Genomic DNA, 22,634 nt, shown 5'->3' with positions numbered 1-22,634 from the left:
CCACCTCAGACATGGAAATGGCGGAGGAACTCTCTCACAGGGCGGGGTGGAGCCTCGACAGTCGGAAGGGGTAAGAAAGAGACTGCGGACCGGGGAGAGGGATCAGTGGGCTTCCAAGCCTCTCAGCTCCGCCTGGGGTTTCCAAGGGTGACGTAGCCATCGGGGCTGTGACAGGGCCACCATCCCGCCTTTAGAACAGCAGGGTGTCTGTCTCTCCTCTACAGACTCCCTTGCCGTGCCCTCGAGGTCCTTCCACGTCCAGCTCATCCACCAAGCAGGCTGAGGCGGCGTCCTCGCAGGGTGACGCGGGTGGGAGCGAGGCGAGCCTGACGGGAGGGGCGGGAGGCGGCCTGAGGACCCAGCGCGGCGCGCCCGCCCGCCCCTCAACCCTCTCGCGGCCGCGCGCCTCCTGCCTCAGCAACACGGCCCTGCGGGAGGACGGGCGCGCGCGGCCGGAAGCGCCTTTCCCGGAAGGCTGGGGGGCGGTGCCGGCCTCGGGGCGGCTCGACCATGGCGGCGGCGCGCCGGGTGCTCGCAGCCTGAGCAGAGCCGCGCAGCAGGAGGATGGCCTCGCTCGGGTCAGCCGGGGCCGGGGAGCCGGCGACCGGAGCTGAGGCGGAGCCGGGCCCTCCGGCCCCGCCGCCGCCTCCGCCGCCGCCACCGGCTCCCTCGCCGTCCGCTCTCGGGCCGCTGCTGCCCCTGCAGCGCGAGCCGCTGTACAACTGGCAGGCCACCAAGGCGTCGCTCAAGGAGCGCTTCGCCTTCCTCTTCAACTCGGAGCTGCTGAGCGATGTGCGTTTCGTGCTGGGCAAGGGCCGAGGCGCGGCGGCCGCCGGGGGCCCGCAGCGCATCCCCGCCCACCGCTTCGTGCTGGCGGCCGGCAGCGCGGTCTTCGACGCCATGTTCAACGGCGGCATGGCCACGACGTCGGCCGAGATCGAGCTGCCGGACGTGGAGCCCGCCGCCTTCCTGGCGCTGCTGAGGTGAGCGGCGGGCGCGCGGAGCCGGCGGCCTGGAGGGTGGCGGCACCCGACCCGGCCTGCGCCGACTCCCGAGTGACCTTGGACCGGGCGAGTCGGCCTCCCTCGGGTCCTCCCCGGCAGGCAGGCAGGCAGGCGATGCTCGGGAAGGTCCGCCAGTGTCGCCATTCCCGGCTGCGGCGGGCGCTTCGCCGTTGAAGGGTGCTGTCACATTCCAGTAGCGGGATTGTCTGTCGCCCGGGCTTCAGAATGGAGTGGTCAGACTAGAAGACGAGACAGGCTGTCCCGATTACCCACTTGCAGGATTCGTTTTTGTTTAAAGGACCCGGGTGGATGAAGGGTCTTAGAGGACTGGGGTTGTCAGGGTCTCCACGGTTTGCTGTCAGGACTCTGGAAGATACTAGCCATAGCAGGTATCAGGCTGGCCTGCTTCAAGTTTCTGCAGACAAGGTGACACTTTTTGTATTCTAAAACACGCTAGTAGTGTTCGAGTTTGCTTTCCGACGATCTGAGGGTAGGAGATTGATAGCTTATAGTTTGCTTTAGTGGAAGGCAGTGGCATTGTGGCGTTGTTAATCACAGCAGTCCTGTTAGGGAGGCATATCGTGTTGTTTTACCCCAGTTTTACAAATGGGACCGAGGCCCAGAAAAGTGACTTTTCCAAGGTAATCGAGCCAGCTCCCGGAGGACCGAAGATGGTGTTGGCTGCTTGAGTATAGTGTTGTTTTTAAGATAGCAGATTTTGAGTAATTCTGACGTAAACAGGCAAGTCAATGGAGCACAACAGTCCACAGAGGCTCACAGCTTCCTCAAGAAGATGCTTATGGAGTGAAATATAAAGTTCACACAAGAAATATATGTTAAGTTCCCATCAATAAATGGATAAAGGACAAGATGTAATAGAAAAGAAAAAATACAACCAAGGAATGTGTGACCTCATTAGTAAATGAGGAAATGCAAATTAAAACAGTAAAGTGCTTTCTCCTTTTCATTTGGGGGCGGAGATGTGGATTTGGCTTTTATTTTCTTGGACCTGGGCTCATTATTTAGACTTGGCCGATTTGGGGCTCGATATGTATTCCAGGCTGGCTTCGAACTCAGCGAACTTATTACCCCCCTCAGTGCTGACCCACCAAAAAATTTAAAAGTGACTGAAGGAACACTTTAAGAGAAAGATTATCACAAAAAAGCCTTTGAAAAATAGTTGGATGCCTTAGACTTTTTCTACACTTAGAGAACATTAAATTATTGAAAAAGGTGTCTACAGCATTCTTCACTAGAATGTACGAAGAAGTTGAGCCAAGGAAATAAATAATTCAGTAACAGTCATAGGTCCACTTGATGGAATATAATGCAGTCACTGTGAAGTTTATAAAAGTCAGATAATATGGGCAGTGTCCAAGTTAGCATTTTGAATTTCATGCACCATAGTAACAACTGAAAAAGAATGGAGCAAATGTTATATACCTGGAGATAGGATAGAAGGAGAGACCAGTATACCAAGGTGTGGTGAACTGAAAAGCCGCCGATAGTACCCTTTTCTCTCTTTGTCCTCAGGTTTTCTAGCATTGAATTTGTATTTATGGGGATAGGTGTGCAGCCTACCTGCTAGTATTCGAGTCATTTGGATTTTGAAGTTGAGCAGGAAGACTGGATATAGCTTGCTTAGCAAATTATGTAGTTTAGAAGCCTTCCTTAAAATGATAGGCCAGAGAGGTGGCGGAGTAGTGGGTACAGGCTCCTGTTGCCAAGCCTAGAGGAAGGCCTGAGGTACCTGTGGCCCTGTAGTAAAAGGGGAGAACTTAGTCCTGCAAGTGTCCTCTGACCTCATATGTGAGCTGCTGTGTACCTGCCTCCACACACAGGCAGGAAAAAATACAGGCAAAATGTTTTTTTTTTTTTTTTTTTTTTTTTTTTTTTTTTTTTGCAACCTGTACCATCCACTGGGATGCTAAATTAGTAGATGTCTCCTTTTGGTATCATTTTTGGAGGTAAAACCTTAGAGCATTTTTAATACTTTTCCTAAGTGAAGTTTACACTAGCTAACCTTGAGAACCATGGAGCTAAACTACTAGGCACTTTTTATTGATAGGGCTAGAATAGAATTATGGAGGGGACTATTTCATACTTTTGTTTTTTATTTGTATTTTCATTGAATGTGCTAATCAGTTTTAATAGGAAGTAAGTTAATTTAGAGCCCTTGAAATATACAGTGCCATTGATTTCTTGCTCTCTAAGTAAATTATTTTCCTGATAGTCAGGTCCTGGTCATTTTTCTATTCTGAACTGCATGTCTGGACTAATTTTTACTTAGGCATTGATTATCTTTAAAACATTGTGTGACAACAATGGTGGAGCTTGCTAAACTGGAAAAGTGAGGTAGCTGAGGCAGATTTTTACTGTTTTTACAACCTAAATTAATTACCATTACCTCGAGGCTTCTGAACTTAGGTTTTTACACTTTAATAATCTGCTTACTTAAAGCCCTCTCACTTACAAATGATATTCTTGTTCATTTGACGTACACTGTGTCTCCCTGTGTAGCTTATTTCTCAGTGTAGGAGTCAGCAGTGGACAAAGTGAGGAATTACATAAGAGAAGGAGGACACTGTCAGGGCTGACAGGGTTTGAAAGGAAATGATACCAGAGAAAACTTTTTAAGGGGGTGGGGCGTGTTTTAGGCCTTAATCTCTTCTGCCAGAGAAACTACAAGAGTAAACTAGCATGGTTTGAGTAGATAAAAAGAAAGTGATGGGTGATAGTGATAAAAGAGATAGGCCAGGCAGGGATTTGAGAGACTGAGGAAGAAGGCTTGAGAGAAAACAGGGTTTTCAGTGGAGTGATGTGACCCTATTCGCATTTACAATCCTCACCTGCCTGTTACTTGGAGGAACTGGAACCTCCAAATAACATATAAATTAAGAGGTTCTGTTGTGCTCTATTTAGATAGGAGATGCCGATGAGCTGCAGGAAGTTAGAACAGCCTTAACTTGGGAAAGTAGTGGACTGTGAAAGGTACAGGGTGCCTGAGACCTTGCAGTGCATAGAGCTGGAGGAAGGGAAAGGGAGCGAGAAGCAAGCTAGGCAGCTGTCAGAGAGGTGAGAAAGGAAGACAGCCGGGCATTCTGAGAGGCAAGTCAAAGAGAGTATTTGGGAAATGAGAGTGGAAAACTTTGACAGCTATAGAACATGGTTAGCTGTTAAATGGTACCGAGGGTTGGGTAAAGTGAATTCTGATGGTATGATGAGATGTAAGCTATTGATCTCCCTGCTTATCACTATCACACTAATGCCTGCACTCTCACTCAGGATTCCTTGAGGGGCGGGAGAGAGGGGCTTCTGTTCTGGCCTTGACTTCAGGTTGACCTTTGGGTGCCCCTCTTTGGGGCTGGTGTCTCAGTTTCCGACCACACTGGAGAATTTCACGTTCGTTTCCTTGGCCAAGCTCCAGCTCCTGCTGTCTTTGGACTTGGCTCTCACTCCAGCTCTACAGTCCCTCTCCTAGTCTCTTGGGAACTTGTCTGTTGGGTGAAGTTTAATGTTTTACAGCTGTTAAAGGCCATTGTGGTACCACCTTGCCCCTTTATTCAATGTCCCACTTAACTACTAGTGACATTTTCCTAATTTTAATGCCTGCCTTCCAAGGCCTCTTGTAACTGTATAGCCTCTATCTAAAAGACAGTAATTACTATAGTTAAGGTAGTAATTTTGGGCTTTACTTTTTGATTAAATCACTGTTCCTTTCTCCTTCAGGCAAATTTGTACCCTAGCTCATTTAATCTCTCAGCGTGTTTTGGTTACATGTTACCCTAGAACAAACCATTCCAACAACTGGTGGTTTTAAACAGTCATTTCATTATATTTAGAGCTGTGTGGGTTGATGGGATCACCCAATTGTTTGGCATATCTTTAAGGTTCCAAGAATTGATTTCCGATAACATCTAGGGCTGTGGTCATATGGAGGGTTTGACTCAGATTCTGGATGGTTTTCAAGTAATTTGAGGTCATTTCAGCGAGCTTGATTTCTTGAACAAAAATAGGAGCTTCCAGGTGTTGTTATATTTTTGGTTGTGAGCCTAGCCTTTAACAGCTGAGCCATCTCTCCAGCCCTCCAGGTGTTCCAAAAGTGTAGGCTAAACTGATATGTTTTTGATGCTGCATTCTGCTGATTAATGGTGAATGGGAATCATGTAAGCCAGCAAAGATCTATATAGCAGCATTAATATTAGAAGGCATGACTTAGTGTGGGCTTCCTAAGTGACTGTTGTTTCTTAGTGTCGGTTGATACTTCTGTTCTTATGGCATTACTTTTTAAGCATTCATATAAACTTACTATGGAACAAATCTATGTTAGTCTTTCTGTAGCTCTGTTATCTATTACAGTGCCTAATGATATACATAGTCCCTCAAAAATGTTTTTGAATAAAATGGATCATTGGTTAAAAAAAAGTTCTTTATATATGATCCCCAGCCCCCTGGTTCTCCCCCCCCCCACACACACATACAACCTTTTTTTCTAATTCGAGGTCAAATTTTTCACTCTATAATTTCAAAAATAGTTTAATTTCAGGGCTGGAGGAATCTGAGGCCTGAATTTGGTTCCCAGAGCCTGTATCAAAATGGCAGATGTGGCAGGCATGTACTTGGAGTTCCAGTGCTGGGAAGGCTAATTCAGGAGGAACCCTGGCCTCCCTGGCCTGTCTGATGTAATTAGTGAGTTCCAAGCTACTGAGACTCTGCCTTCAGCGGAGATGGATGTTATTGCAGAGGTTGACCTCCACGCCCACCCACCACATACATGCACCCACACAAGAACACATATGCATAACATTCTTTAATTAGCCAGATGTGGAGGCACACCTCCCAGTATTTGGGAGGTGGAGGCTGGAGGATGAGAAAGTCAAAGCCTGAAACAGCTACAGAAGACCCTATCTTAAAAATTTCTTAAATTGTATTAAATATAGCCTTAGCTCTCATCTTGTTGGAGACCATCTTTGTTTTGGGATGGAGATAAGGAAACTGATATTCTTTGACATACAATCATTTCTCTGGGCTTTATGTTCCTGTCCCTAAAGGTTATGTCTGAGAACTTCAGTTGTCTGTTGAGAATACAAAGAGCTGTGCCTGTGCTCTGTGCCTGCTGTGCAAGCCTGGCAATCTGAGCTGAGCACACACAGGTGAAAGGGCAGAGCCAGTTTCACAGAGGAGTTTACCTACATACATACTGTGATATCATGTATACAGACTGATAGTTAAAATTCAAGTGCAAAGAATTGTGGTAATGTCATGTTTACGTTTTAGTTGTATCTTTCTTAGTTTTTCTTAATATAAAATTCTAATTGGTGGCTAGAGATTAAGAGATTTAGAGATTAGAGATAATTGGGGGTTCAGTGATTAAGAGTACTTACTGCTCTTATCGGCAACAAGATTTGGTTCCCAGCACCCACAGAACAGATCACAACTACCTATAACTCCAATGCCAGGGAGTCTAGGACTCTTCCGGCCTTTGCAGGCTTTTGCACGCAAGTGGTACAAAAACTCACTCAGCCTCATATACATAATATTTTATAAGTAAATAGATGATGAATAAAAAGAAATCCTACTGATTAAATTATTTCAGAGAACATATGTAAATGAAATATGAACAAGATGATTCCTAGATTTTTAGTAAGTTTTCTTATTAGAAATAAGAATACCAGCCAGGTGGTAGTGGTAATGCATGCCTTTAATCCTAGCACTTAGATAGCAGAGATAGGTAAATTTCTGAGTTCAAGGCCAGCCTGATGTACACATCGAGGCACAAGACTGCTAGGACAACACAGAGAAACCTTGTCTCAAAAGCAAACAACAACAACAAAAAAAGAAAAGAAAAGAAAAGAAAATAAGAAATAGAAAAAAATTAAAATACACCCACACCACCACATTGATGTCACTTAGAAACTTTTGCCTAGTGTGTTAACATACATACTCATTAAAACTTAAATGTGCCCATTCTTTGTTTGTCTAGTATATAGGGGAGGGGGAGTTTTTATTGTTTATAGTCCAGTATTTACTTTTAACTTGGCATTCTCAAAAATAATTTAAAGTACCTTACAAGAATGAGAGTAATAATGAAACTGACTGTCCCAGCTGCCTTGCCTTTATAGAGAAGGAGTTATTAGAATAATGAACAATGTTTGTAAGCAATGGCTGTAGACACAGGTGATTCCTTACTATAATAATGATGTGTTCCTTGATATAAGCTAAGGTTATTACTAGAGTGAAATTTTTATTAAATTCAGTTTGAATGTGAAGGATCACGTGCAGAATAATCTAAAACACAATTCTTTTTTTGTACCTAGAAATGCCTTCACAGATGTTTCATGCCAGCCTAAATTGTAGCTCCCAAACATAGATTCATATAGAGCCATGCACTTCAGCTTTGTGCCTTGTCTTCCACCTCTCTCTCTCTCTCTTTTTCTTTTCTTTTCTTTTCTTTTTTTTTGAGACAGGATTTCTCTGTATAGCCCTGGCTGTCCTAGAACTCACTTTGTAGACCAGGCTGGCCTCGAACTCAGAAATCCGCCTGCCTCTGCCTCCGGAGTGCTGGGATTAAAGGCCTGTGCCACCATGCCCCGCTTCCACCTCTCTCTTAATTAAAGTGACTATTAATAAATACGGAAGACAGTATGCCTACTAGAAGAAAAGGAGAGGATTTGGAATGGACAACGTATAGAAAATAGACAGTGTACTTAGAAATTGTGTGGATAAAATGAGAGTGGCTGAAGCAGCTGGTGGAGCCAGGAACTGGTCTGGTAGAAACCCCCTACTCTAAGTTGGTAGTAAAGTAGCGGGTGGGGGAAGCCTAATGCTTAAGACACAAATTTATATAAAGCCTCCGTGATATGGAACCTGTGGATACAGGTCAAGTGGATTATTAAATTATTTTACCTCTAAAGCACTCTAATCCGTGGTCATTGTGCTAATTCTGAAATGACTACGAAAGGTTTTAAACAAGATTCTGATACCAAGAAATAAATGAATCTTTTAACATTTGGAGATGTGACCTTAGCTAGCTGTAGATTTACTCAAGTGAACGTCCTTTGCTGAGGGAGACATTAATGATCCACTGTTCTTGTAAGCAGCTGTGGAGTGCTACAAGGAGCCCAAGGCTTGACTTAGGGACATGTGTTTGTATGCCTGTCTCCTGAGCACTACTGCCCTACTGGAAATGGGAATACTGTGTACCTCTGAGGGATAGGAATCAGAATCTGCAGGTGCTGGTTACCCGATGCAAAGGTCGGGGCTTGTCTTTCTTTTTCTTTTGTTTGTTTGCTCATTAAAGTTTAATTCTGATGGATTGCTTGTCTAAAACAATGCCGATTGTCTATATGAATTTTCCAATTGCTTTTTAGATTTTTGTATTCAGACGAAGTTCAAATTGGTCCAGAAACTGTTATGACCACTCTTTATACTGCTAAGAAATATGCAGTCCCTGCCTTGGAAGCACATTGCGTAGAATTTCTCACCAAACATCTTAGGGCAGATAATGCCTTTATGTTGCTTACTCAGGTAAGTAAATATAGGTAAAATAGTAGCTTAAAAATTGAACCTCAGCTGGGCAGGGGTAGCACACACTTTTAGACCCAGCACTTGGAAGGCAGAGGCAGGCAGATTTCTATGAGATTGAGGCTAGCCATGTCTACATAATGAGTTCCAGGACAGCCGGGCCTACACAGAGAAACCCTGTCTTAAAAAAACAAAACAAAAATCTGTTTGATAGATTTTCACTTTATAAAAATGCACTAAATTGCTGGGCAGTGGTGGCGCACGCCTTTAATTCCAGCACTTGGGAGGCAGAGGCACCGGATCTCTGAGTTCGAGGCCAGCCTGGTTTACAGAGTAAGTTCCAGGACAGCCAGGGCTACACAGAGAAACCCTGTCTTGAAAAACCAACCAACCAACCAACCAAATAAATAAATAAAAAATGCACTAAATTTCTTTAAGAATGAATGAATTCTGGTTATTGACTGGAATCCCATACTAGAAGTAAAAATGTTACAAAAATAGGACCAAGTCAAAGTTACAAAACTGAAATCAGCCCTAATAAATATTATATTAGTTTTGTATTTACCAAATGATTAAAGTTATATGAGACTGTCCTCGTTGGTAGGAAATTTAAAAGTCCATAATATATGCAGCTTACTTTCCTGGTTCACCCCACCCCCACAAATATATTTGCTCTCCCTACAAAAGAGAGGTCTGTATGGAGGGAAAGAATGAACAGATACAATAAGTAATTTTTAGATATGTAATCTGGAGATATGATGTCTGTGTGTGTTCAAATTACATAAAGTAATAATAGTTTTTTTTTATTATTTAAAGCTAAAATTAGATTGGCAAAGCAAGTTAATATAAACAAGTCCAATGTGTAAATCCAAGGAGAATATTTGTTCAGTTGCATGTGAATTGCTGAATCTGGGTTGGAGAAATGACTCAGTGAAGTGCTTGTAATAAAATCAAGAGGATATGTATTCAAATCTCTTAAATTCACATGAAAGTGTCACATCAGCATTGATGGACAGAGACAGGTAATAGCCAGTCAGTCTCGCTCAGCTGTTGAGCTTTAGGTCTCTAAAGACCCTGTTTCAAAAAAATATCGTGAACAGTGATAGATGAAAGCACTGGGCATCCTCCTCTGGCCTCTGTGTGCACATAATTGGGCATATACCCATACACACATGCTCACATGTACTGTACATATGTGCACACACATACACAAACTTAATTATTGAATCCTTTAAAATTAATTTTACTGTGGCTAAAGAGATGCTCAGCAGTTAAAGAGCATTTGCTGTTCTCATAGAGGAACAGCGTAGTCAGTTTCTAGCACCTAGATGGTGTCTTCGGTCTTCTGCAACTCCAGTTCAAGGGATCCAATGCTCTCTTTGTTTTTTACAGGTGCCAAGCACTCATATAGTACACATATATACAGTACACATATATAATGCATGTAAAGCACTCATAAAAATAAATCATTTTTAAAAGATTTATTTATTTATTTATTTATTTATTATATGTAAATACACATAAGATCTCATTATGGATGGTTGGGAGCCACCATGGTGACTGCTGGGATTAGACCTCAGGACCTACCAAAGAGCAGATAGTGCTCTTAACCTCTGAGCCATCTCTCCAGCCCTAAATAAATCTTTAAGAAGAGAATTTTACTCAAAATTAAGTGAAGACCCATCAGTCATGTCAGGTTATGGGTGTCATTTCTGATGTAGTTAATTAGTTGGGTGCATGGACTTCTAAAATTCTTACACAGCTCCCATCACTACAGGAAATGTTTAAAAAAAAAAAACCTTACGATCTCTTTATTCTTGACAGTTGGTGTACTAGTTAGCAGTGATGGCAAGACTGAAGTTTTAAGTACTAGACTGCAGCATATCTAACTAGATCTTAGACAAGTATGTGTACACCACCGAAGTGTGTGATGTCCTTTACCTAATCTGAGAGTTTGTTAAGGATCAGACTAAGTAATACATGAAAATTAGGCTGTAATGTATAACGCATATGAAAGTAAAAATAACAAGACTGTTGATATTGTGACACACTAGTATTCTTTAGCCTTCCATTTCTTATTCTCAGTATTTTGCATAAATAGCAATTGTAGCTTTATACAGTATCAACTTTGTGCACAGTCTGAGGTAAGTAACTGAAAGTAAGATGACTATTTGTCTGTTTGTGTAGGCGCGGTTGTTCGATGAGCCCCAGCTGGCTAGCCTTTGTCTGGACACCATAGACAAAAGCACAGTGGATGCAATCAGTGCGGAAGGGTTTACTGATATTGACATAGGTGAGTTCCTACTGATCAGAGTGTTTACATTTGGAGACAGCACTATCTTGTTGGAAAACTGTGTCAATTGGTGTTTCCTCCCGATATTTGAAGGTCTCTGTCCTTAAGGGGGTGTACTTTCTTTCATCTTAGTGACAGTACTCTTGAGAATCTTCACTACCTGGGTGTGTCCCAAAAAGTACCAAATAGCTAAGATTGTTCACCATCTTCATGGGATTGTCCTAGAGCAAATAAAAAGAAGAGTAAAATGTGATCGTCTTGTTAAATAACTGCTAGTCAGAGATGCCAAGGAACAAAATACGTGAACATTAGGATTTAGCATGTTAGTAGATAAGCTAGCATATAATGGTAACTTTAGCCATTCTAAGAAGGTATCATATCTGTGGAAAATAATTACTTGATAACTACAAAAAATGAGAGACATTACCTTACATTGGTGTTGTGTTAGGAAAATTATGACACAAGAGGTTCTGATAAGAGCCTTATGGAATGGCTAGCACTTGGACTGGGGATACGGCTTAGTCATAGATTGCTTGCTTGACATGCATGAGACCCCGCTTCCCATCCCAGCACCACAAGAAGCAGGATCCCTCAGTAGTTAAAGCAACAACATTAGGCATTAGAGACAGCAGAATCACAGGAAGTATGTGGCAGAGAAGAGCTGGCTGTAGGCTCCAGACGGTAGAGGACCAGGAAGTGGACAGGCTTAGGATTTGTTTTGCAGGAAGAGAAAGCGAGTTTCCACAGCTTTATTTTTTTATGGTGAATTGAAGTTAGGTGTCATGAGTCCCTCTCTTTGGGGATTGAAACTCTTATACCGGTTGCCTGCTTCATTTTTAAAAAAAGGTATTCCATACAAAACAGTCAAAAGAGAAATGTTAATTTCTTTCCCTGTGTTAGACTTCCTCAGTTCCTTTCTGGCTGTTTTTAGTCTTCACCAAAAGTCTGATGCTCTGAAATCTTTGTATTCCTCTCATTTACAACAGGAAATGTTTTTAAATATATTTATTTTTAGACCTGATTGCTCAAGCTTAAACCCCAGAACTTAGTCTTTGATTATTCTTTTTCATTACCCCACATGCAGTCTCACCAGTAGGTACCCATTACTTCACTTATAAACAAATCCTACAAATGACCATTTCTTATCTGTTGCTACCATATAAGCCAGCATTCTTTCTCAGTGGGATGCCTTAGAATGATGTTCGTAACTAAAAAAATCAGATTGTATTACTTCTGTTTCCACTGCAGGAATAATATAATTCAAACTTTTCATAAATCCTAGAAGATCAGACCCTGTGTAAGGCAGAGACTAGGCTTGACTATAGTAACAAACCCCAGAGTGCTGTCTGGCTCAAACACAAAACAAGGTCATTTTGTGTTCATGTAATGGTCCATAGAGAGTGTCTTCAGCAGGTAGCCTGATTACTGCCTGTATCTTGCTAGCAGATGGGAGGGAAAATATCCATGTTACAAAACACTTGGGTCTAAAAGAAATAGCCCCCTTATTTCATTGTCCAGAATTCAGTCACATGATCCAGCTGATGTGACGGCAAGGCAGGACGTACAGACTAGTTACTTCCTAAGACGAGAGGGACGATAGCTGTAACTAACAGCGCAGACGCAGCACAGCCGCTGCTCTCTACCCTCTTGTCCATCCCTGTTCTTTACACCCAACAGGAGTCACTGCCTTTCAAGCCTTTGTGTTTGTTGCTCATTCTGACTGGACTCCTTTTCCCTTGGATCTTTATATGGCTGCCTGTTTTTAACTACTCAGTTCACAGGTTAACTGAGACTTGGGATAGACTATCTCAGACCTACTTAATTAAATAACTAAATAAAATCCCTGGTCCTTTACTCTGGCTTATTTTCCTCATATTAATTGCTCTTTGTGAGTCTTAACTAGGTGTTTCTCTTTCCTTAAGTGTGGGCTGTCTGATTTCCTCTCCTAGACTGTAAGCTCCATGAAGGCAGGCCTTTGTCTTGGTTACCACTGTATTTGTAGCACATAGTACACGTTGAGTTAATACCCTGACCAGCTGTGATAAAATGCTGTTTCTTTGAATGCGTTTCGTTTTCAGTCAGGAAGCCAGGATGGTCCTTTTAAAATACAACTTAGCTCAGCTTATACCACTGCAGTGAGTTGTGTAAGAACTGACACCTTACCCTTTTCCAGACATGGAGTGTACTTCTTTTATAGCGAATCTAACAGTTCATTGTCAGTTTACCTGTTCATTGCTCAGTGCCTTGGGAAGAATTTATCCATTGTGTTTTACTGAAGGGCAAGGGCTAGTACAGTGTTGAGCTGTTAATGAAGCATTGTTTAAGCTTAATTGTTTCTTGTTAAGCTGTCAAATGCTCCATTGTTTTTCATCTAATTGTGAAATCACACTACCTGCTTCTGAGTGCTTTACATGTGGCAACTGGTTTATAAATAGCTTTTATATTTTTTATCCCTGGGATGAAATCTAAGAGCCTGGGAATCTTAAAGTGTGGGTGCTTAGCTGTGTAGACTTGCTGATTTGTTTAACACCCAGTGTTGTATTATGTTATGACTCATAATTTGTTGTGTTTTTATCATCTTGGGCTCAGCTATATATTTTTTTTAACACATAGAATCCTGTCAGTAGGACCTATTTGTTCCTCCACCTATTTCCACACTGTAGGCCAATTTGCCTGACATGCACTTATTGAACCTGGGAATTCTAGAGAACGTGTAGTAACTAAGAGGATAGGGATTTTTTTTTCCTTCTCTAGGGTGTGAGCACATGTTCTAGAGGAAAAGAGATGTTTTAGCTTTTTTACTTCAGGGGAAAGAATCATTTTAACACGGATATAACAAAATGAATTTGGGCCAGCAAGATAGCTCAGCAGGTAAAGGTGCTTGCTGTTAAGCCTGATATCTGGAGTTGGAGCCCCAGGACCCACATAGTAGGAGCAGAGAACCAGCTCCCGGAAGTTTTCCTCTGGCTCCCACCTGTGCACTATGATGTGTGCATACACGCAAAATTTTTAAAAAAAATTTCACACTGTGTCAAGAGCAGGATGATGTGGTGTGTATCATACTCCAGAATTTAAGTTTATTTTAAAATCAAAGTTAGTACTGAATTAGATAAGAGGTCTGTTTTCCATTGAAGAGATTAAATATTGTTTGGGTTTTGTTTGTTTTGGTTTTTGGTTTTTTGTTTTTTTTGGTTTTTCGAGACAGGGTTTCTCTGTGTAGCCCTGGCTGTCCTGGAACTCACTTTGTAGACCAGGCTGGCCTCGAACTAAGAAATCCGCCTGCCTCTGCCTCCCGAGTGCTGGGATTAAAGGTGTGCGCCACCATGCCCGGCTGTTTGTGCAGTTTTTGAGACAGGGTCTCACTCTGTAGTCCAGGCTGGCCTTGAACTTGTGGTGATTCTCCTGTTTCAGCCTTTGGAGGCTGGGTTCTAGGAGTTAGCCACTATGCTATGCTCACTGTGTATTTTTAAACTTATCTAATTTTATTTTATATTCATTGGTGTTTTGCTTGCATATATGTCTGCATGAGGGTGTCAGATGCTCTGGAACTAGAGCTACAGACAGTTGTTAGTTACCACGTGGTTGCTGGAAATTGAACCCAGATCCTCCGGAAAAGCAGCCAGTGCTGGTAACCTCTGAGCCATCTCTCTAGCCCTTTGTTGTGTATATTTAATCCAAAAAATAATAAAGTATGTTAATCTTCACTTAACTGAATTGTGAAAAACTACATAGATCCTTAGTTTGAACTGATTTGCTCAATGAAAATGAAAATTTAAAAAGTTTGATTTGTTAAAAAACAAATCCGAGGATGCTGGGATGAGGAAAGGTGGGCTGTTGGCCGGTGCCAGCCCAGGACTCAGGTGCTCCCACCGTTTGTCCTGTGAGTCCCATGTTACCACGTGTACAAGTTATAGTAACATACACACAAGAAATAACAACTAGATGTAACTTTTTAAAGAAATTTTTACTTAACCAATTTTTAACGTATTATTGAACCCCTACTTTGTTCTAAGGACTAATATCAATGTTACCCTCCATTGATAAGCAAATATTTGATTTATAGAGTGAATGTATAGACTGCAGGATGTGTTTTTTAATCATTTTATATTTATTTCTGAATAATTTATTACTCATGTGTAATGCTTTAGTTGATTTCTGCTATGTATAAATATAGAGTGCTTTTAATTAAATTTAAAAGGTAGGGCAGCAAGCCTTGGAAACTTGAGACTTCTGCAGATGCTCCAATCTAAATCAAAACTTCTGATTCCTTCCTTGCTGTTTTACAACAGTCATCCTACATTTCTTAATTAAGCTAGAATGTAAATTTTGTGATGGCAAGGACTTCACTTTTGTTCAGTGATATATCTCTGCACAGAGTACCTAGCAACAGTGTATGCTTCAGAATAAATATTTACTGAATGGATTGTGTCTGTAATCATCATTAGTTTTTGTGAATAACTTTGATGCCTATATGTTGTGTACTGGCTATTTTTGTGTCAACTTGACACAGCTGGAGTTATCACAGAGAAAGGAGCTTCAGTTGAGGAAATGCCTCCATGAGATCCAACTGTAAGGCATTTTCTCAATTTGTGATCAAGGGGGAAAGGCCCCTTGTGGGTGGGACCATCTCTGGGCTGGGTAGTCTTGGGCTCTATTAGAGAGCAGGCTGAGCAAGCCAGAGGAGGCAAGCCAGTAAAGAACATCCCTCCATGGCCTCTGTATCAGCTCCTGCTCCCTGACCTGTCTGAGTTCCAGTCCTGACTTCCTTTGGTGATGAACAGCAGCATGGAAGTGTAAGCCGAATAAACCCTTTCCTCCCCAACTTGCTTCTTGGTCATGATGTTTGTGCAGGAATAGAAATCCTGACTAAGACATGTTGCTTTTTAAAAAAAAATTATGTATGTATGTATTTATTATTTATATGAGTACACTGTAGCTGTCTTCAGACACCCCATAAGAGGGCATCAAATCTCATTACAGATGGTTGTGAGCCACCATATGGTTGCTGGGATTTGAACTCAGGATCTTCAGAAGAGCAGTCAGTGCTTTTAACCTCTGAGCCATCTCTCCAGCCCCGATATGTTGCTTATTATTAATTTTCTGGCTATCTAAACATGCTTAATAAATGACATGACTATAGCAGGAGTTCTAAGTGATAAGTTATGTTTACCATATATAGTTTTTTTAGAATACCTTTTATTTTTTGACAGTGTCATATATATGTGTGTGTATATATATATATATTTAATTCCTTTAGTGTCTTTAGTATTTTAAAGATAAAGCCAATAATTTTTATGAGTTGGCTAATACAAAGTACTGGACGTTATTATAGTAGTCCCTCCTTAATCCCATCCCACTAAAACCCATCCCCTTACTCCTCTTGCTGCTCTCTGTTCTTCCCCCCCAACAAGCCCTCTTCTGCTTCCATGGCACATACATTCCATTACCTTCTCTTTTCTCCTTCCCACTAAGGTCTGTTGTTACCATTCCATGGTCCCATTTCCAGTTATACACAGGCATGCCCAGAAAATGTAGGCTCACATAAGAGAGTATTCTATATTGGACATTCTGAGTCCAGTTTGTTTCATTTAAGGTGATTTCCAGTCCCATCCATTTTCCTGCAAATTCGACTTTTCTACGGGTAACTAGAATTGTAGTGTGTGTATATATCACACTTTCTTTATTCTGTTCAGTTAGTCTGTGTGTCTGGTCTGTGCCATGCTGCCTCTGATGTGGTCCTCCAGCATGACTCTACTCAGCATCACTTTGGCTAATATGAGGACTTTTGTGCTTCCATCAGCGTTTTAGAGTTGTGCTAGTTCTGTGAGGAATGTTTTGATGGAGATTGTACTCAATATGTAGATTATTTCCAGTCATGTTTTTATACTACCAATTCTGCCTATCTTTGATCATAGAAATACCATTTTCTTGTGTCTTTTTTTTTAAGTTTTCATTTATTCTTTTTTAAACAGTTTTGTGAGTGAGATATCTTTTCTCATTTCTATCTTGACATGTTCATTATTCATGTATAGAAAAGCTACTAATGGGCCAGTGAGATGACTTTAGTAAAGTCAGCAAGACTGGAACCCGTATGGTGGAAGGATGGAGCAGACATCCTTAAGTCATCATCTTTCCCCACTCATGTACTGTGGTACATGTGGCACACACATGCAGTTTAAAAGGAAAGCTGCTGGTTTTTGTTTTTGTTTTTAATGTGGTAATCTAACCATCTAATTTGTGGAAAGTTTTTCATCCTGAGAATTTTCTGATGGAGTCTTAAGGGCCTTTTAAGTACAGGATTATGTCCTTCTCTGAGAACAGGAATAATTTAGACTTCTTTTTGTACTTAGATTCCTCTTTGTTTTTCTATAGACTTTGAGCCCTATATTGAATAAGAGTGGGGATAGTCGGCACCCTTGTTTCATAGGAAATAGCTCCTAGTTTTTTCCAACTTGGTATAATGCTGGCTATAGGCTTGTCATAGGTCGCCTTTATTATGTTGAAGAACATTTCTTCTGTTTTCTTCAGGCCTTTTATCACAAAGGGCTTTTGAACTTTGCCAGATACATTTTCTGTGTGTGTTGGGATAACGATGTGACTTGTGTTGTAAGTCTGCTTTTACATTGCGCTGGCTTGCTTGCATCCTGTTGAATATATCCTAGAGTTCTTGGGAGCTTTGCTCATACTCACTTTTTTCTTTCTGAATATCAGGATTTATTATTGCCTCCACTTGGACCTCCATTCTTGATATTTTCTCGTCTTCTGAAGATGGTTTCCATAATGGTTTTTATTTAGTTATGCTAAAGTTATGCTAAGACCAGGCACATATTCTCACGTCAAGGCTGGACAAGGCCACCCAGGAGGAAAACGGTCCCAAAGGCGTCCAGAAGAGTCAGAGATTACCACCTGTACTGGCTAGTTTTGTGTCAACTTCTTTTTTAATGATTATGATTATGAAAGGCTTCAGTCTTAGCACATCATGCAGGCATGACAAAGTAGGTTGGAGGTTTTATGGTTGGGTTGCTGTGCCAACCCCTTCACTGGAGGCCTTGCCTGGTGATAGAGCATGGCTGCTGGTTCAGGCTCCAAGTCACCTTACTAGGAGTCATTCCATTGCATGAGGTTTCTACCTGACTCCTGATATGACCCCAGTTCCAGACATCTCTTCCAGTATCGTCTCCCTACATTCCCAACTCCACTTGATTCCCTCCTGTTTCCATTCTTTCCTGTCTCCAGTTCACCCAAGAAGTCTATTCTGGTTCTCCTTCCCGGAAAGATCCTTGTGTGTGTATCTGTGTGTGTGTGTGTGTGTGTCTGTGTCTTCCCCACACTATCTCCTGATGCCCTACTTGTACTTAGCCTCTCTGGGTCTATAGATTGTAGCAAGATTATCCTTTATAGCTAATACCCACTTAATAAGTGAATACATAGCATGTTTGTCATTTTTGGTCTGGATTACCTCACTCGGGATGATCTTCATTTTCTATTTGCATCTATTTTCCTGTAAATTTTATTCGTGATATCATTTTTTTTTAAACAGCTGAGAAATATACTCCATTGAGTAAATGCTTTTTAATCCATTCTTAGATTCAGGGACATACAAGGTGTTTCTAGTCTCTGTCCATTACGAACAAAGCTGCAGTGAACATAGCTGACATAGCTGAACATAGCTCTGTGATGGAATGGAGCATTCTTTGGGTAAATGCCCAGAAGTGGGTCTTGAGGGAGATTGATTCCTGATTTTCTTATAAAATGCTATATTGATTTCCAAGGTGGTTGTACAAGTTTGCGCTCCTACCAGCCATGAAGGAATGTTCCCTTTGCTCCATATCCTTGCCAGCATGAGTCGTTGTCACTTGTTTTTGATCTTAGACATTCTGTAAGAGAGAATCACAAATTTTTTGATTTGCATTTCCCTAACGGCTAAGGATGTTGAACACATCTCTAAGTGTTTCTCAGCTATTTGAGATTTCTCTGTTGAGAATTCTGTTTTGATCTGTACCCCATTTTTTAATTGGATTATTTAGTTCGTTGATGTCTAGTTTCTTGAGTTGTTTTATTTATTTTGGATATTAGCCCACTGTTAGATGTAGAGTTGTTTTGTCGTATTGACAGTGTGCTTTGCCTTACAGAAGCTTTCCAGTTTCATGAGGCTTCATGTATTAATTACATGATCTTAGTGTTTGTGCTGTTGGTGTTCTGTTTAGGAAGTTGTCTCCTGTGCCAGTGCATTCAAGGCTACTCCCCATTTTCTCTTCTGTCAGGTTCAGTGTTCCTGGTTTTATGTTGAGGTCTGTAATACACTTGGACTTGAGTTTTGTGCAGGGTGGTAGATGTAGATCTGTTTGCATTCCTGTATAAGGTGACATCCAGTTATACAAGCACCATTTATTGAAAATGCTTTTGTCCCCATTGTATATTTCTGGCTTCTGTATAAAAAAGATCAGGTGTCCATAGGTGTGTGGATTTATGTCTGGGTCTTTGATCTGATTACATTGATCATTCTGTATGTTTTCATACCAGTCCCATGCAGTTTTTATTACGATAGCTTTGTAGTACAGCTTAAAATCAGGGATTGTAATACCTCTGGATATATTTTTATTATATAGGATTGTTTTAGCCTGTTTTGTTGTTGTTTTGTCTTTCCATATGAATTTGAGTATTGTTTTTTTCAAGGTCTGTAAAGTATTGTGTTGTAAATGTGATGGGGATTGAATTGAATCTGTATGCCACTTTTGGTAGGATGGCCATTTTTATTATGTTGATTCTACCAATCCATGAGCATAGGACATCTTTCCATCTTCTGGAATCTAATTCAGTTTCCTTCTTCAAAGTCTTGCGTTTTTATTATACAGGTCTTTCACTTGCTTGAGTAGTTACCCCAAGATATAGTATCTGTGGCTATTGTAAAGGGTGTATTTCCCTGATTTCTTGCTCAGCCAGTCTGCCATTTGTATGTAAGAGAACTACTGGTTTTTATTTTTATTTTTTTAGTTAATTTTCTATCCAGTCACTTTGCTGAAGGTGTGTCTCAGCTATAGGAGTTCCCTGCTAGAATTTTTGGGGTCATTTATATATTCATTCTATCATATACCTTGAATATGAATAGCAATACTTTGACTTCTTTCCCAATTTGAATCCCCTGGATCTTTATTTAGTTGTCTTAGTGCTCTAGCAATAACTTCAAGTTCTCTATTGAATAGATACGGGGAGAGTGACAACCTTGCAGAGACTCCATTTCTACCTCACCAGTTAGTTACAGCTTGTCTCTGGAGTGTGGGGGATTAGTTCGTTCCATGTTTAGAGTTTCATGTGATTGAGGCCCAGGGGGTATGGAAGGCCTAGCCACCTCTGTCCTGTAATCTCTTCCTACCTGCACAAGGAGACTGCAGCAAATTCAGCAGCACACTTGCTGCTTTCTCTGTTTCTCTCACGCAGGCATGGTGGGGCTGATTCCTTCCAGGCTATTCACTTCAGAGCTCTGGTGGAGTCTCTGTGTGAGGCTCCTCTGCTACACCTCCGCCTCTGTCCCCATAGCCTGTATTGCCCAGGCCTTATCTCCATTGACTGTGTCTAGCTCCTGATCAAGTCTACTCTCTGGCCCGCTACTGTTGTAGTGCTGTGTCTGTAAGAAAGGGCACTCCCCCAGCAGATGCTGCTCATTCAGTGTGTGCCAGTCTGCAGCTGTTCCTGCCTACTGTCTTGTAGAGGTCTCTATTAGTCTTTATTCTTTTTCTTCAACACTCTCTTACAAAGAGTTTATTGTTTTTATCCTAGTTACTTTCTGTTACTGGGTTGCAGAGGATGCTGCTAATCCACCATTTTACCTGCTTTGTATTAATAGTCTTAAGTATCTAATTGTGTTTAAGCTGAGATTTAAAAACGTAAAATAGTACTTTGTTAAAGAACAGAATATCCTTCATTACTGTATTTTTTTTCTGTAGATACACTCTGTGCAGTTCTAGAAAGAGACACACTGAGTATCCGAGAAAGTCGACTTTTTGGAGCTATTGTACGTTGGGCAGAAGCAGAGTGTCAGAGACAACAACTGGCTGTGACATTTGGAAACAAACAGAAAGTTCTAGGAAAAGCGCTTTCCTTAATCCGCTTCCCACTGATGACAATTGAGGAGTTTGCAGCAGGTAAGGCTGTAACTTCACTAATTTGAAACTATTTCCAGGGCAGAAAATAAAGAGTAAGCTATGACTTAGTAAGTGCTAGTTAAAATATAAATATTTGTGTGTAATTTCATTTAATTCTCAAAAGAGCTGTTCAAGATAACATCCACATTTTATAGATTAAACTAGAGAAGATTAAGTGCCTTGCCCAAGGTTATAGGAACGAATCGTTTTGGTCTTTATGGTTGCACTTCTGATTAGAATGAGACAGACCTGATTTTCCGTTGCTGCTGTATAACTAGCACTTATATAGTAGTTCATAAGCAGGGGTCTTGAGACCTTCTTCCTTATTCTCTGACAGAACTTTGGGTACCATGAATGTACATGATGCAGACAAAATAGTCATACATAGAGAATAAAATAATAAAAATTAAAAAGTACATTCATAATACATGTCATTTGGTGTACAATGTAAATGTTTCAATTGGGCATATGTAAGTAGAACTACTACGTGGAGAATTAATATTTTAGCATCGGTTTATCCTGTCAGTTTCCCAAAGTGGTTAAGTCCACATGGAGGCTGAAAGTTAGAACAATTACATCCATTCTGATTCTTCCTGTAACATTCTTCCCTAACACTTCTGATCATGATGGCTGTAGTTTGTTTTCTATCACTGCGATTAAAGATCGTGATCCAAAGCACCTTGGGGAGGAAAGGGCTCGTTTTCTCTTTCTTACAGCCTGGAGTGCTTCCCCAGCATTTACATGGTAGTGGGCTTAATTCACAGCAACAAAAAAATCAGTTCTAGTTTTGTAGTAGAGGTCTTTTTTTTCCTCATCAGAACTGTGATTATAGGTGTATGTTTTTATTTTCAAATATTTGAGATTTTATTTTTATTTTCTTTTAATTCTGGTGTAGTTAGGACATCGCTTCTGTATCATCTCAGTCCTTTGAAATTTGTTGAAACTTGTTCTATGTGCCAACATGTCCAATTTTAATAAATATTGATGTATAATAAAGTGAATGTAATTTGAATTGTTAAATACAGAAAAAGCTTGCTTAACAACTTGATTAATCACATATCTACAAAATACATTCTAAAAATATTGCTCAACAATTTATCATATCTGCTGTTTTCTCCTGTTTCCTTTTGTCAGTCACTAGGAGAGAGGAGAGGTTCGAGTGTTTGTTTTTTAGTTGAAAGAATGTCCCTACTTGGTTCCATAAATCTTTTTCTTTAAGATTCTATTAGGTACATTAAATTTTGTATTACTTTTATTGGATTTATGCCTTTACCTTTATTTTATATCCCATTTTAAATCTAGTAAAGCTTATTTTACATCTTTGACACTAGTGTAGTTTTACAACCTTTTTTAAAAAGGTTTTTTGTATTCTGTATTTTCTAGGGATTTATTTTTGTTATTTGTAGTTGTGTTTGAGATAAGGTATGTGCATAAGAGTGCAGGTGCCCAAGAAGGCCAGAGGTCTTGGGTCCCCTTGGAGCTGGTGACAAAGGCAGTTGTGAGCTGCTGATCCGGTGACTAGGAATCAAATTGGGTCTCTACAGGAGCACTCAGGTGCTGTTACTTATTAAGCCATCCTTCCAGAGCTGTAGTCTTTATTTTCCCCATTTTAAGTAGGTTTTCACTATCTTTGCATGCCAATTATGTTTTTGTAAGCTGCATTTTTTTTTG

The 22,634-nt window shown here is 40.9% G+C and overlaps 1 protein-coding gene across 1 annotated transcript in view; it reads left to right on the top strand.

Moving 5' to 3' along the window:
• The first annotated feature begins 463 nt into the window (after positions 1 to 463).
• The window catches only part of Btbd1 (BTB domain containing 1), a 34,283-nt gene continuing 12,112 nt past the window's right edge, over positions 464 to 22,634 (top strand). Inside the window, exons 1-4 of the mRNA XM_021167718.2 lie at positions 464 to 983; positions 8,375 to 8,531; positions 10,716 to 10,821; positions 20,766 to 20,963. Coding sequence (XP_021023377.1) covers positions 565 to 983; positions 8,375 to 8,531; positions 10,716 to 10,821; positions 20,766 to 20,963 — 880 coding nt within the window. The 5' untranslated portion in view covers positions 464 to 564. The remainder of the gene's footprint in view (positions 984 to 8,374; positions 8,532 to 10,715; positions 10,822 to 20,765; positions 20,964 to 22,634) is intronic.

The sequence above is a fragment of the Mus caroli genome, chromosome 7, assembly GCF_900094665.2.
Source record: "Mus caroli chromosome 7, CAROLI_EIJ_v1.1, whole genome shotgun sequence".
In the NCBI taxonomy this organism is placed as follows: Eukaryota; Metazoa; Chordata; class Mammalia; order Rodentia; family Muridae; genus Mus; species Mus caroli.
This window is presented reverse-complemented; position numbering and strand designations above follow the sequence as displayed.